This window comes from Lutjanus erythropterus, chromosome 3 (assembly GCF_056507025.1).
Source record: "Lutjanus erythropterus isolate fLutEry1 chromosome 3, fLutEry1.hap2, whole genome shotgun sequence".
Classification (NCBI taxonomy): domain Eukaryota; kingdom Metazoa; phylum Chordata; class Actinopteri; order Lutjaniformes; family Lutjanidae; genus Lutjanus; species Lutjanus erythropterus.
In genome coordinates this window covers 3,082,986-3,099,188 of record NC_139319.1, presented here as the reverse complement: position 1 = coordinate 3,099,188, position 16,203 = coordinate 3,082,986, and the positions used below count along the sequence as shown (strand labels likewise).

Sequence of the window (16,203 nt, the reverse complement as noted above, 5' to 3'; positions counted from 1 at the left end):
TGACAGACAGGAGTGAGTACAGAGTCTCATAGCTGCTGGTGTGGGTGGCAGGGTGCAGCACAGACGATGTGGACACACCCCGACCCTGTCTGTCACTACTGTGCACGATGAGTCTATCATCTGTAACCATGGACACTTTATGGATCCCGTCCAGACTGAAATGTTTGTAGTTGCTGTTCATTTGTTTTTTGCTATTTTGTGCATCTTTGTGACTCTATAGTCATTTTGCATCTTATGATCATTTTGTTTCTCTTTGTAATGTTTTTGCATCTTTCTCTTGTCTTTTTCATTTGTTTGTAATCTGCTGCAGCGAGGCACACAGCAGGGCGTCCAGTGTGTTCTTTCAGCTCAACTGATCTGTACTCAGAGTACAACAAAATGGGCTTAAATCCTGAAACTGTGGACTTTCTGCAGATTCTGTTAAAATTTAGCGTTCAGATATGAAGGGTTGAAACAGGAGGAGGAGGAGGGAGAAAGCACAGAACAGACTTTATGTATTAAATGAAGGGTTACTTGTTTTGCTGTTATTCAGTGATAAAGAACATGCTTTGTCTATTCAGCGCCGTAAATCTTCACACAACAGTGCACTGGAGAGACAGAGACACTGTAGCTGCAGGATCAGGCTGTGTGGCTCAGTCCTGACAGTTGTGCCACTGCCACTTGTCCCCATACAATGAGAATATCATCTGTTGTCCTTCGTCACTTTAACTTTGCAAACAAATCTCGGCTCAAACTAACGTTATAACCAAGCAACCACTTTGTGTGCCGTCTTTGCTTTGTGTGTTTCCCTGGCATCTACTCAGGTCCTAATGTCAGTGTCTGTGAACCACGGTGTCTTTGGTAAGATCAAGTCCAGCTGTCTTTGATTTATGCAAATAATCAATTGTTTTATAAGGGCAGCCATGTTGCAGGATGTTTTTGGGAGTGTGTCCTGGTGGGAAATTGACATCAGTGCATACCCTGTATTTGTACTTATGTACAGTACTTAAATGTACTTAGTTACATTCCAGCACAGGCACGCAGAAAGGTTTGAGCCCAGAACCTTCTTGTTTTGAGCCTGTAATGTTCTCCAAGTAATTATCAATAGATGTTAAAATAAGTTTAAGTGCACCACAAAGTTCCCATTTGAAGATGCTGTTGGCAAACCATCAGGAATGAATTCTGACAGTTTCCTGCAGGCCAAGCCCAAAGAGAGAGAGAGAGAGCGAGGGAGATAAGAGACAACAGTCAGTAGGGGCGAGGTTCACTGCCAGGGGAGGATAAACCAGTTTCTGTCTGGAGGGTGTGTGTACCTCCCTCTCTCCACCTGTACTGACCTGACAGGCTCGTCTCTGCATCAAACACACAGCAGGCAGGCAACTCCCTGCATCACACACACACACACACCTCCTCACGTCTCCGTCTCGTCCTCACTGAGCTTCTTATCCGAAGAAGAAGCAGAAGCAGAGGAAGCAGAAGCAGGAGAAGAAGATGCCTCTCCAGTCCACTCTGTCCGGCGGCCGCTCCGGCTCCACCAAGGCCGTGGACACACAGTCTGATGGGAAGTCTTTTGAGGAGCTGAGGAACGAGTGTCTGCGGAAGGGGGTCCTGTTTGAGGATTCAGACTTCCCCGCCACCGACTCCTCGCTCTTCTTCAGCCAGAGTGTTCCTGTGCAGATTGAATGGAAGAGGCCCAAGGTAGGACATGGAGCTGTTAGATTAAGTTTGAGGAGGCTGGACTGATGCTCTGATCAAAGCAGCATCCAGAGAAGTGCTCAGATGTTTCAAACTGTTTCCTCTTAAAGCCCATAAATGTGAAATCTGGGCACGTTGACAGTTAACGTCAGAGAATGAGAGAAACAGGATTGAGTCTGTAGTTTTGAGGTTTTAATATCTTACTTTATCAGTTATTATGGTTCATAGACTTACATAACCTTTTAAGGTTGTATGTATTTTATATATATGAAGCATTTTAAGATAATCCAGGGAATGTTATCACAATTTAAAAAAAACCCAACATAGGTATGACAAAATATTTCTGTCAAAACTCCTGTGCACTTTGCTCATAAACATGAGAAAATCTCAAAAAATAAAACGTAGCTCAAATTAACTTAAGAGGTGGTGAGATATATTGGATAAATATGTTTTTTGTCTTTATTTTAGTCCAATGTGATGAAAAAAAAAACATGTCAGATTAAAAAAAATATTAATGACATAATTTCAATCCTTTCATCATATTTTAGGGATATAAAGTATTTGAAGATACTGAATAAGTAAAAGTACCAGTGTAAGCACTGGCAGAACATTTAAAAGGCTTACATTTAGCATTTTATGTCTTAAATTCAGTTTTTGTTGAATGAATGAACTGTTCATCTGATGAGAGGTTGCGTCACTCATGCAGACTGTTTTATTGTGGGTCAACACTTGCTTGAATATTCTAGTTGTTTTTAGTGATAAAAACAGGTCATATTTACTTTTCTATCAGGTTCTGAAGTCTTGAACTAAACTCTGCTTCAGTTCAACCTGATTTAATGAAAAACTAATGAAGCTGATTTAATGAGTGTAAAAGATGGAGAATCTGTGATTGCTGACATTATGGCACCGGATGAATGAAGTGAGACTTTATTTGATGTTGGTTTCTATTGATTTTTAACACAAAAAGCTATTAAGTATTTATTCAGCCGCAGCTGCAAAACCAGTTCTGCTAGAAAACAGTGTAAATAGAGTCAAGTGCAGGTCTGTACGCAGACTTTATCCCCACACACCTCAGTGTTATCTGCAGGAAAAGTAAAAGTCTGCAGTGAGCTTCTTTCAGCTGATCAGCTTTAAATTAAGACATTTATTTAAACTTTCTTCACTGTTAGTTTATTCACAACAGTTTAAATACAAGCACAGTCACACAAGAGATAGCAGATAAACTTTCTGAGGGCTGATTATAGGGAACAAAACACTGAGCAAACAGAATCCAAAATACATGATTGAAACATGTTTTTTAGACATTAAAAAGTGCATAAAATAATGATAACTTTATTTATATAGCACCTATAAAACAGAGTTTACAAGACAAAGACAAAATTAAGGTAAAACACAAAGCAAATAACACAAAAACACAGTAAACAAGACAGAATGATAAGAAAAAAACCAAGAAAAAAGTACATAAAACTTATAAATGAAGTGTCTATATAAATAAAGAGAAATAATTGGATGTGAGATGCCAAGTTTTTGGAGATATCAAGCACACTGTCTGTACACTGTTCAGTCTTCTCCCCAGTTTAATGGGACTAAAAGGCAGTCACTCACTCAGAAATACATTTGATGGGGCGTCCCTGTAGCTCAGCTGGTAGATCCTGCACCCTGTGTACTGAGGCTGTTCGTCCTCTGCAGGTTTGACTCCCGCCTGCTGTTCATTTATCTATCAGCTGTCCAGTGAATAAAGGCAAAAATCCCAACAAATGCATTTGACAAACTCCTTCCTGAAATCACGACCTGCTTACTCAGGATGATCAACAGAGAATGAGGTCAAATTTTGGGTTTGCTGTCCTGCTTGACATAAAGCACAGACTTTTTTATTAAAATGTCCTTTATTTCTTTTGGCTGGATGAGAAAATTGCATTGCGCTTTAGATAGAAGGCAAAATATTCAGTTTAACCGTTTAACAGGCATTGACTTTATATGCAACTAAATTGCTGCAATAAAAAGTCAGTGAACCCGTTTTAGGCCATTTTAATATTGTTCCCTAAACTGAATAAAGTGTTTAATGTTGATTATATCCACTAGACAGAAATGTTGTAAAAAGATATCTTTGTTTGGAAGCTAAGAAAACATAAGACTTTGAGTGACACTTAAACCTGATATGAGAAAGAGAAGAATCACGACAATAACATTTTTTTCTCTGTTTCCCATGAAAAAGTGTGTGATCAGCTGGTTGAACGGCCTTTGTGATTTCTTATCAGTTTCTTTGTGTTGAGAAATGTTAACGTTGTTGTTAGCACGGTTGTTAGCCATCCACTGGTAATCCCACGATGCCTCGGGTTGAGTCTGTCGACCAATCAGAGGCTGTGTGGGTTTGTGTTTTGAAGCTCTGACCTCAAACTTACTGTACAGTTACCTTTCAGTAGATCTATACTATTATGACAGAGGCCTGAAACGATGAGTACAGTTGTGTAAATGTAACTAAAAATGCACAGATTCTCCTTTTTGTGTGAGGACATTATTGTAAACTGAAGTTGTGAGATTTTATTTGTATTTGTTTATTAGACAGGGACAGTCCACAGCTTTTTCATATGTACTTTCTGGACAGGAATCAGAGATTAACAATTATTTTATTTCTAATACATTGACTAATGAAATTGTAATGTGTGTTAAAATAGGATGATGTGTCTTTTTTATATATACTGATTGAATATTGAATATTATTAATATATTCTACTCTCTGTACTGTTTTTATATGACAATACTTTAACTTAAGTTGCACAAAAATTCCATTGAAGTCTAATACTTACTAAGTCATACCTAGAATTACGAGGACTGGGCAGGTCAACCGGCTGGTTGAGTTGCATATCTGCCTCCTTATTGGGTCATCTGAGGAAAAAAAACCTGAAAAGTTGCTAAGTGTGGAGCCAGGAACACAGTTTTACCAATAAATATTTGCTTGCAAATGTTTTTCTTGCTGTGCCCGTTAAGAGGTTAAGACTGAGCTGTAAAACTTGAAGAAGAAAGTAGTTCCGGTAGATTCTACTGCAGAAAGTAGTTTCTTCATGAAACTGCTCACAACAAGGTCTCTGTTGTAACTGGGTCATGATTCCTGGAGAGAGACGCTGCCGTTGTGTTTTTTTTAGATGTATTTTTTGGTGCTTTGAGAACCACAAGCTGAGTGCCATCTAGTTCCATTACTGGATAGAAGGCAGACGTCTCTACAGCTGATATCTCCAGAACTCTGCAATTCACACCAAAACTATCTAGGAGGATAAATAGCACTACAGGCCAGAGGGAAAATATATAACTTTGATTTTTGAGTGCAATGTCCCTTTAAAGTTAGAGTCTTTTTTTGGCTCATCTGCAGCTCATTTTCCTTCACCTGTTAACGTGCCGTCAGCAGCGACCTGGCCCGAGTAAACTGGAGTAAAACTCACTTCTCGTGTTCTTTACAATGACTGCACATTTCTGTCTTGGGCGTTGCTGCAGAGTAAAATGCTCCGGCTGCCAGCGTGTGGCGTGTGGTGTGGTTTTTGTGTTTCACTGACTGGGATTTAAAGGCTGATTAATATGCCTGGAATGTGAACACGCCTATCAGAGGCACCTATGTCACCTCTCAACTGTCATTTGTTTTGTTCTTTTTAAATAAACCGACCTGTTCTCCTGCTGTTCCTCACCTGTTCTACAGGAGATCTGCGACAACCCGAAGTTCATCGTAGGAAACGCGGACAGGACAGACATTTGCCAGGGACAGCTTGGTCGGTACTCTCAAGTCATCTGCATGAGTCATTTTGTGTGTTTTACTGTATGTGCACAGATTTAACTAATTTACCCATGATGCACCTGTTTGTCTCCACAGGGGACTGCTGGCTACTAGCAGCCATTGCATCCTTGACGCTCAAGAAAGACGCCCTGGCCCGAGTCGTCCCCCACGACCAGGGCTTTGACCAAAGATACGCCGGCATCTTTCACTTCCAGGTACACTGACGGCTGATTGGCTGCAGACTGATGAGGCGATAGTTTATTGGCTGACACGTGTCCCTTTGACTCATGTTCTCCCGCTGGTCCTTTTCAAGTCCAAGTCAGGACGCAGAAAATTAAAAACTCTACCCTGAAAAAGACACAAATGAACGACACAGATTAGTTCAGAATTAAAGTCACAGTTTCTGAGGAATATAGTGTACATTTAAAGGGATAATTCACCCAAAAATGAAAATTCAGTCATTATCTACTCAACCTCATGCTGATTGAAGGTCAGGTTTAGTTTTGTAGTCTGCATCTTATCTGATCGTATCTAGGAAGATGTAACAAGATAAAAATGAGGTAAAAGACATAATAAGATGAGAACAGTGTAAAAGACGTAACAAGATGAAAGTGACACTGACAACGAAAATGACGTCGTGACACAAAATCAAGATAAAAGGCAGCAGAAAAAAAGGGAAGCAGGAATAGCGAGACAAAGATAATGTAGAAGACGTAACAAGTCAAAACAGACAGAGACGGAGACTCGACTGTGGGAAAAAGCTGAGGTTCAGTGAGCTTTGCACAGACACAGTCAGTAGAAATGTCCTTCAACGGGCGAGTTTTTACTTTTATACTTTGAGAACATTTCAGAGCCTAAACTTTTTCACTTTTACATGCGTACTGAAGATGAATCACTGCTTCTACTTTTACCAGAGTCTGTACTTCTACTCGAGTAAAGAATGTGTGTACTTTCACCGCCTCTGTTTGTGACACGTGCTCTTCGTGTCCCTCAGTTCTGGCAGCACAACGAATGGCTGGACGTCGTCGTGGACGACAGGCTGCCGTCGGTGAGAAATCAACTCATCATGCTTCACTCCGCCTCCAACAACGAGTTCTGGAGTGCCCTGCTGGAGAAAGCCTACGCCAAGTAACAACGCTTCCTTCATTTTATACCTAATTTTGGACAGACATATATGTCCCCCTCAGGATGAACTGTGGTGATTCACTAAATAACCTGCAAAACTACATATTCCCATATTGCTGATTTTGCACCTGCCAACGCTGGCTTGCAGTTTCCCCCTGCTCCCAGTCTTTGTGCAAAGCTAAACAACTCCTGGACTTTTACTGTACACACTATACAATTGTTAATCGGTCTTGTAGGCATTGCAGCAGTCACTGACTTCATTTCTAGCGTGCACAAAATCAGCTTCCATGATGCTTCACAGGGTGATAACACACCAAAGTAAGTTGTGAAATGTTAAACGTCAGGCCTGTAGTGAATGCAAAGATGGCATCCATTTAGTCTGATGAGAGCTGCTCAGCTGGCGCATAAGAAAAGAAAAAAAAGGTTTTCAAGCTTCTAGGTTTACTTGCTGGTTATATGACCCACTGAATATGTGCAGTGGGTCATTTTCCTCAGCTTGAGGAAAGTTTTGCAAATGTAAAAACTCCATGGATCAAAAATTCATAATAGAAAGAGTCATGACTGAGCTTGTTTGCAGCTCGATGTGTCCTGTCAACGTCTCTTTTAAAATGGTGACCAATGAGGGAAAATGTTTTTTTTTGGGTCGGTGGGAAATTTTTCGCTGCAATGCTGCTTATACTTCTGCATGTTAGCATGCTGATGTTAGCATTTATCTCAACCACCTCTTCGCTTAATGCCAGAATCAAGTCCATTTGTTCCTCCTACGTCGGTGTGTTCATGAACATTTAAGTTACACTGTGAAAACAACATGGACTCTGCACGACTAAACTCCCTAAAACCACTAAAATATTGCTTTACCAGACTTTATATAACTTTTCTAACCAGTCTAAATCACTCTACACTGACAGCAACAAACAGTTAAAACCATATTAAAAATTACATGTGAGCAAAAAAATTGATAGGCAACATGTGCCAAAGAAAAGGTCAGAGGTCACCAAAAGATCAGGAACATGAGTATCCACAGGAAGACCATCCATCATAAAACTCAACTAAAATGTGACTGACTGACTGTGACAAAAGTCTTATTGTTTAAATCCACATAAATCTTCAAGTTTGGTTTTGCCTCTGTGTTAAATCCATGTTAACCACGGTGTTTATTTTAGATTGCACGGCAGCTACGAGTCCCTGAAGGGCGGCAGCACAATGGAGGCCATGGAGGATTTCACCGGCGGTGTGGGTGAGAATTACGACACCAAGAATGCTCCAAGCAACCTGTTCTCCATCATGAAGAAGGCTCTGGACAGAGGCTCCATGATGGGATGCTCTATTGATGTAAATACCTGAACCCCAAAGAAATGTTCTTATTTATACCATTTCATTATTGTTACTTTCACTCCTCACTCTTTTCACTAAGTAGTTCTCCTGTTGTAAACCTCTCTGTGTTTTTCTCCAGATCAGCAGCTCTGCAGAGTCTGAGGCCAAGACGTCCACTGGCCTGGTGAAGGGACATGCATACTCCATCACAGGCCTGGAGCAGGTAAAACTCCCGTCCTGGAGGGAAGAAAACAACTCAGACAATATATATATATATATATATATATATATATGTATAACTGCTGCTCTCAAAAAACAAGAATCTCAAATGCTTTGCACAAATACAGAAATACACTGACACACAAAAATGCAAAAATGGCTAAAAAAGAAAACAGAAAAATGCAGATTTTCAGTTACGAAATAGAAAAAATAAGAGAGTAAGTGAGAACTGTATACACACTGCAGCATTTTAAATAATAATGTGTCTGTGTACAGAGGTCAACACAGTACAGTAACATTTTTCAACATGAACTTTTAAAGAAAACAAAAAGCTAAGATTGCATATTGATGCAGTCAAATAGATTTAAAAGTGAAAACAAGCCCGTTTAGTCATCAGGAAAGTTGAACACTTTGTGCCTTTTTAAAACAATAAAGTAACGGAAGTTAAGAATTAACGGTTTGTCTGGTTTTCAGGTGAATTACAGAGGTCAGACGGTCCAGCTGGTCCGGGTCAGAAACCCCTGGGGTCAGGTCGAGTGGAACGGACCCTGGGGTGACAAGTAAGCATAAAAGTTATACTCATGAGACACTGGGCTCCTGGAGCAAGTGACTCCTAATCCCTCGTTTTTAGGAGCACAAAACAACAACAAATGACATGACAGCATCTCTCTGTGGTTGTTTTACATCTGATTATAGTTGTTTTATGTCTCTTTCCAGGAATTTTTCATCCCCACATGTGTAATACCTGTTCTGATATGATCCATTCATTCAATTATTTGATTTAATCTAGAAAACGTAACAAAAAAAGAACTTTTTTGACGGTACTGAAAAAAGGGAAATGCCTGTGTGTGTTTTCTTGTTTTCATCTAACTAATCTATCTAAATAAACAACAGTAATAACACATTTAACATTTTAAAGCACTTTTGACATTGGATATTAATGTAGATTTTAAGGAATCTCATTTCCTCATTAAGTTATTTATGTACAATATGAAGCCTTTTATGTCATATTAATGATATTAATGCTTTTTAAAACAGATTTAATGTGGAAACAAATAAACAACAACAACAACAACAAAAAACAATGCCTGTAATGAAAAATAATGCTTGTGTTTATTGTCATTCTCTCTTCTCTCCGATTCTGTGTTTTAAAGTTGTAACATGTTTTTTTTTGTTTTGTGTCTGTTTCAGTTCCAGAGAGTGGAGTTACGTCGACAAAGCTGAAAAGAATCGCATCCTGCAGAATTCAACAGAGGACGGTGAATTCTGGTGAGTCCACGTGTAATCAGACATTTTGAGGCTGCGCTCTCGAGGCCAGTAAACAAAAATTACCTGCAGACAAATGTGCGGGCCGCCGTGTCAGTGTGGCTGCTGTGAACTGTGAGTTTTTGAGACACTGAGTGTGTTTGTGACTCCAGGATGGAGTTTGAGGACTTCAAGAGGAACTACGACAAGGTGGAGATCTGCAACATGACCCCTGACTCCCTCACCGACAACACGAAGCGCCACTGGGAGGTCAGCCTGTTTGAGGGAAACTGGATCCGCGGCTCCACCGCTGGAGGCTGCAGGAACTACATCGGTGAGACGAGATCTGAGAGCGAGCTGAGATTGAATCATTTGTCTCAACATCCAGCAGTGTCAAATGTATTTAGAAATGTTACCCCCCCCAAAAAAAATCCAACTGTACTTTGCTGCAGAATAAACAGGTTAAGTTTAGATGTCAGTCGGTGTTTATGTCCCAACCTGCCGTCTGAATCTCTGCACCTTCGATCCACAGACACATTCTGGACAAACCCGCAGTTCAAGCTGCAGCTGGAGGACGCGGACGATGAAGACGACGTGTGCAGCGTGGTGATCGCTCTGATGCAGAAGAACAGAAGAAAGCTGAGGAAGGAGGGCCTGGACCTGGAGACCATCGGCTTCACAATGTATGAGGTCAGTGAGAAACCATGTTTACGCCTCAGACTCCAGCGTGAAGCGTTTTTATTTTAATGTTGTCACTTTTTTAATGTATAAAGAAACCAGCAACAAGTCAATAGACAATTTGTCTAGACTATTGATTAATTATCAACAAATACTTTTTTAATTGTATTGTATTGGTTTTGTTTTTCATCCTGGTCATAAGCTCATTTGTGGTCAGATCACCTGATTGGCTACTGAAATGCAAATGAAAGATCTGGTCATTAATTCAACTTGTACACAGTTTTGTTCTGGAGCTTTCAGTTATATCACTTGAGCTTCATCAGCAGATGGAGATGTAGGAGATGTTGCATGGAAACTGAAAAGGGAAGCTACTAAATGGACTTTTAGTACATATTGTTTTGTAAATGAATCACTTCTTCTTTTCCAAAATTCTTAAAAATCTGTACCTGTTATCTCTCTGTAATCAGATTTTGTTACTTAACATGTGGACTTATGTGTTAATTGGCATGTATTAAATTAGAACAGGAAAAAATTAATGTCTATTTTCTTCTGTTTCTCCTCGTTCAGGCTCCTGATGACGACGACTACGTGGGGAAAGATTTCTTCCGCTACCACGCATCCAAGGCTCGCAGCAAGACCTACATCAACATGCGGGAGGTGTCGGAGCGCTTCACACTGCCTCCTGGGAAATACCTGCTGGTCCCGACCACCTTTCAGCCTCACAAAGAGGCCGACTTCCTCATCAGGATCTTCTCTGAGAAGAAGGCAAAGGCTCTGTGAGTGTTCAGTTTGGACGTGGAGGGACGAAACTCAAGACAAACAAAACAAAAAGTCAATAGCTGTGTTTACATCAGTGTATTTTTATCCATTAGAGGTGGATGGAAGTGAAAAAAATATTTTTAAATGTATGAAATTCAGCAAAAAAGTTTCAATGCTGGTTTAAGGTGTTTTTTCCCTTTTTTGAGAAAGACTTGGTAGATGGAAACATTTTTTCTAAAAAGTTCTGACGTACAGAGAATTTAGCTCACATGACTGATCAGCTGTTTCCTTCTGAGACAAGAATAAAAATTACTTCAGTTGGTGACACACAAATGAATTAAGTTCTTTCAAATTGAGTTCACAACTTTTTTTAAATCAGATGTACTTAATCATCTGATCACTTTCAAAACAAAAGTTTGCATTAATGCAACTTAAATGTAAGTCAGGTCAACTAAAAAGTTTCCAATTTTTCTAATCAATTATTTGCTTTATCCAAAAGAAAAATATTTCTCCATACCGACCTCATGCTGTGGCTTCAGGAAAAGTAGTTTTTTCATAGTAGCCTATCAATCAGGTGCCGCAGCTCTTAAATTCTCTATTTTCCTCTGAGACTTTTCTTTTTTTTTAGGTTTGGTAACATTCATCAAAATTAATTAGTAAACAGCTTAAGTATTTTTCTACACCTTTTTACATCTTTAGGTTTACAACATAAAATAACATATTAATATATAATAATAAGGGAGCCACTAGAGAGGAGCTAAAGAACCACAAATCTTTCATAAATACGCAATCAGAATACAAGAGATTAAAAGCCTTGGAGTAACACTGAATCGTTTTTTTAAATGAAAAGAAAACATTTAAATGAAAAAAACTTTTCTTTTAATTTTTTTCATCACACCGTGTTTTTCTCCTCTGCAGGGAGATGGGGAGCAACGTAGACGCTGACCTCCCAGATGTAAGTAGATCCTCCAGGTTTTTAAACATCAGTCCATCAGCTCGCCCTTTCTGCTCGTACTGACGCTGTGTTGTTTCCTCCAGCCGCCGCCGCCCAGCCTTCCAGAGGAGGAGTCGGACGAGGAGAAAGGCCTGAGGAGGCTGTTCGAGCAGCTGGCTGGTGATGTAAGAAAACAGCAGCTTCACCTTCTTCACATCAGTCCACATTTAATTTACTTTACAAAATCAAAAATACATATTTTTCCTCAGGCCTGTAGAGCTATTTCTCCATCTTGGTTGTTTCATGTAGGAACTACTTTGTGTCTCATAGCGAGAAAGTAGTTCCAGTAGATTACACTGCTGCAAGAAAGTATTTTTCTTTAAAAGAATAAACCATATTTTCTTGTTTTTTTGGTGCAGCATTTTTAGCCTCTTTCGGCCTGTTGTTTCAGTTTCACAGCAGGCGCAGAACACAGAACAGTTGGTAACATACAAATAGTGAAAAACTCAGATTTGTGTGTTTCAGCAGGTGTTATGGTCATTACTGTACTATGTATTAATATGAATGAATTTAATATTTTTTCTTTATTCCCTCGTGTGTCTACAGGACCAGGCTATTTCTGTCAGAGAGCTGCAGCAGATGCTGAACGGCGTCCTCAGCAGAAGTACGTGAACGATAAAATAAAAGTATTTAGATTTTTTTTTGTCTGTTTATAAGGAGCCACACCAACTAAATGACTTGAGATGTAATGTAATATTATTGTCACTATTATTGTATTTTGTTTAATGACTGTTATTTTGTGTTCAGGAAAGGAGATCAAATTTGATGGCCTGACTCTCAGCACCTGCCACAGTATTATGAACCTGATGGATGTATCCTTCCTCATTACTGACTGACTTATTTTAAACCTCACTTAACTTCATTTACAGTATACAGAAACCGAGAACAGCAGTACCAGCAATTATTTTATTTAATGCTAGAGCTTTGTTATTACGAGCAAACTAAAAGTTGTTTTCTCTGATTACCAAAGATGCACCTGAGTCTGAAAAGAACAAATAATGCGACGGAAACGGATATTTCTTCCATATAAAGCTGCTGATTATCATTTGGAAAAGGTCAGCTCCATGATGATTTGGGTGGGGTTAAAAATGTGCAAACCACGCTCTATTCTGGTCTTCTGTCTGAATACAGATACAGATACAGATAATTTTGTTGGTTGAACAGATACAGATAATTGTGCATTTCTGTTTGAGTCAACATTCAGATCAGTCCTTGTCATTTAAGAATAACATGGCTACGACTTCACAGGGGATACATTATCTTGAGAAATCATCATTTTGTTTTCTCAAGATAAAGAGATTAACTAACTTGTTATCAATATAATTGATATAATAAAATGATCAACTCATAATCTTAAGATAATAACATAAAAAAAATCATTGCAAGCACAGGAGTTATTCCTGTAAAATTATATTTTAAAACAACTCAGAGAGGAAACCAGTGTGATTTTAAGATAATGATAATTCCCATGATGCAAAGTTTTTGTCCTTGACGGTGAACCAGACTGACTGCACAGGGAAGATGGAGTTCCAAGAGTTCAAGGTCTTCTGGGAGAAAATGAAGAAGTGGATCGTACGTGTTTATTTCTGTGGTAAAACTGTGAACTGGTGGTGGAGGAAGTACTCAAACCTGCAAGTAAAAGTAGTCATATTGAAGCGTAGAGGAACGTTCTGTGATTGCTGAGGTTCTCTGTGGTTCTGGATGTTAAAGGTGAACTTGGTGTCGTTGCAGATGCTCTTCCTGTCCTTTGACACCGACCGTTCAGGGAAGATGTCGTCCTACGAGCTTCGCATCGCTCTGCAAGCTGCAGGTGAGAGTCGACTGAACGCTCTTCAAACTTCAAGCAGAACTACTTTAGATTTTTTTTTACTTTATTATTTTCATTTCATTTGAAATTTTCATTTTATATTTCATGTTGGACATTTCTTATTTGACTGTTTTCATGTTTTAATGCTTTCACTCAAAGGACGTATCATGTTCATGTGTGGAGATGTGACATACTGACAGACTTTGAACTCATATATTTGATCTGATAATTAGTTTTTACGAGCTGACTTGCCACTTACTAGCTTTTTTCTGAGTTTTTGAACATCTCACAGTCGTCCTCGGTCAAAAGTTTCATGACAAATGAGAGAACTTCATCTACTTTTTAAAAAATCAAATTAAGTGTTTTTTTTACAATCTCAAAACTAACTTTATTGTATACTCAATAATGTACATTACAATACAGTATTTGTGATGTATTCTGTTGTGAAACCCCATCTACATTGTGATATAGATGAAGTATATTATAGAATACAACAATAACCGTGTTTAAAACAATATAGTAATACAATTAACTTATTTCGTTTATATTTCCACATATTTTAATGTTATCTGAATACATGAAAATGACAGTATATTTGCATGTGCTGTAAAATCAATGTTTGTGTCCGTTTAAATATTCTAATGTGTTTTTAAATATATTTATTATATTTCATATATTTGTTTCACAGAATTTAAATATGATTTTGAAACAGTTTCATCCTTTTATTATTATTTATATTAATATTAGTAAGAGTGGAAGTCATTCTGGTGTTAATAGCAGCTGATAATAAACATGATAAAAGTCATATAGTAGCAGTAATAGCACTGCAGTCAATAAATATAACAGCCATGATTTTTGGGGAATGATTTAAGTGTAAGTTTTGTGCATTTGGGTTTGAACTGATTGATTGATTGATCGATTGATTGATTGACTGATAATCAGTGGGTTTGTTCCCTTTGCAGGCATGCATCTGAACAACCAGCTCCTGCAGCTGGTCGGCCTCAGGTTTGCTGACAACAACTACGACATCGACTTCGACGACTACCTCACCTGCATCGTCCGTCTGGAGAACATGTTCAGTACGTAAAGAAAAAAAACACAACATGGATAAAACCCACTTGATAATACGAGTAAAAGAAAGACATAAATGAGGATAAAATTAGAATGCATAGCATAAAATTTAAAATGAAACCCACTGAGATGAACAAACAAAATTAAAGTTAAAATACAGGATATAGAAAACATTGTAAAACTTGAAGACAGTTATTTGCCCCTTTATGCTCACTGGAACTCCTCCTCTTCATCTTTAGGAGTTTTCCAGGCCATGGATACATTCAAGAGAGGACGTGTGAACATGAGCATGATGCAGGTAAAAACAGACGTCTGTGTAACAATCAACCAAATCCAGCTTTTTACTTCCTGTGACTCGATTTATTCACGGTTTATCTTGTTTTTATATTTTCTTTACGTCACAGTTCCTGATGTTGTCGATGAATGTCTGAGGAGACGCTGAAAGCAGCCAGAAGCCACCAGAAGAACAAAAGTCTGTCTTGGAGTTGAATAAATAAATGTTGAATATTCAGGGCCAAATGATGAACATGAAAACACTTTTTTAATGCTTGCTTTGCTATTTGAGCAAATAATGTGACATACTGTCTGTGCTTGAGTACTGACACGGGGGGATCAGAAATTAAAGGTTGCTGACTTCTACTTTTGGACAAAATATTGTTTTATTTTCTCTCTGCATGAATGGAGATAATGTTTTAAATAAAGCTGGCTTTGGTGTGAAGAAAAATGCTACTGAGCTGTACAGATATCAGTTAACGTCTGTGGTTAATTAAGATTTATATTCACAGAAGATTATGGACTGAAGAAATAGTTTTTCCCCAACAATTAGAGTCAGTCAGGTCCGCAGTGAAACACATTAAATCCTGTAAGATGTGCAGTTATTATTTGGAGTTTATTTATGATCCTCCACATTACTTAAAACTAAATTATAGTTGATTCATGTAGAAAGACGGAAACTCCTCCAAAAGATGAATAAATTGTTAGATCTTTGATGTGCTTTCCAATTATTTTGTTTGTGGTGCTGAAACCAACCTTCTGATGAAGCAGAAACATGAGTATGTTTTTTGACATGGCCAGAATAAATTGATGAAATTGAGTTGATGTTGTCCTGAAGATCTGTGTTTGTTCTATTAATTTAATCACTGGAGCATTTTTTTTCCGCATGGTAGGGTTGTGTGGACGGCCTCCAGCAGCCTGCTAACTACAGAGAGATATCCTTATCAGCTATTGTTTCTAAAATCTATAACTCACTTCTTCTTATAACCGTACAACACCTCATGTTGACCCAGTTCTTTGCAGGAACCAAAATGGACTCTGTAGGAAAAGATCAACCCTGCCGTAGATTCTAGCTTTAAGAAGAATCATCGGGTTTCAAAGAAGAAAGCCTCCGTCATATTTGTAGATTTTTGTAAAGCTTTTGATGTATGTTTGATTATGATAATATCTCTTGAAGTGTCGGCTGTCAAAGTGGGATTATTGTTAAATGCCAAGAAGAACAGACTTCCTGACAAGGACAGGACAGGCTACGAATGTCTGCAATAAGTTACATCCAATATG

At 38.5% G+C, this 16,203-nt stretch overlaps 1 protein-coding gene across 1 annotated transcript; it reads left to right on the top strand.

The window, feature by feature from the left end:
- The first annotated feature begins 1,328 nt into the window (after positions 1-1,328).
- capn9 (calpain 9) lies at positions 1,329-15,742 on the top strand. The gene is made up of 20 exons (XM_084714680.1): positions 1,329-1,677; positions 5,363-5,432; positions 5,534-5,652; positions 6,432-6,565; positions 7,726-7,894; positions 8,016-8,099; positions 8,570-8,655; positions 9,287-9,364; positions 9,514-9,674; positions 9,873-10,030; positions 10,586-10,794; positions 11,696-11,732; positions 11,816-11,896; positions 12,318-12,375; positions 12,519-12,583; positions 13,275-13,343; positions 13,503-13,581; positions 14,541-14,657; positions 14,889-14,947; positions 15,054-15,742. The coding sequence occupies exons 1-20, from the start codon at positions 1,471-1,473 to the stop codon at positions 15,078-15,080; spliced, it is 2,067 nt and encodes a 688-aa protein (XP_084570806.1). The 5' UTR covers positions 1,329-1,470; the 3' UTR covers positions 15,081-15,742.
- The last annotated feature ends 461 nt before the right edge of the window (positions 15,743-16,203 follow it).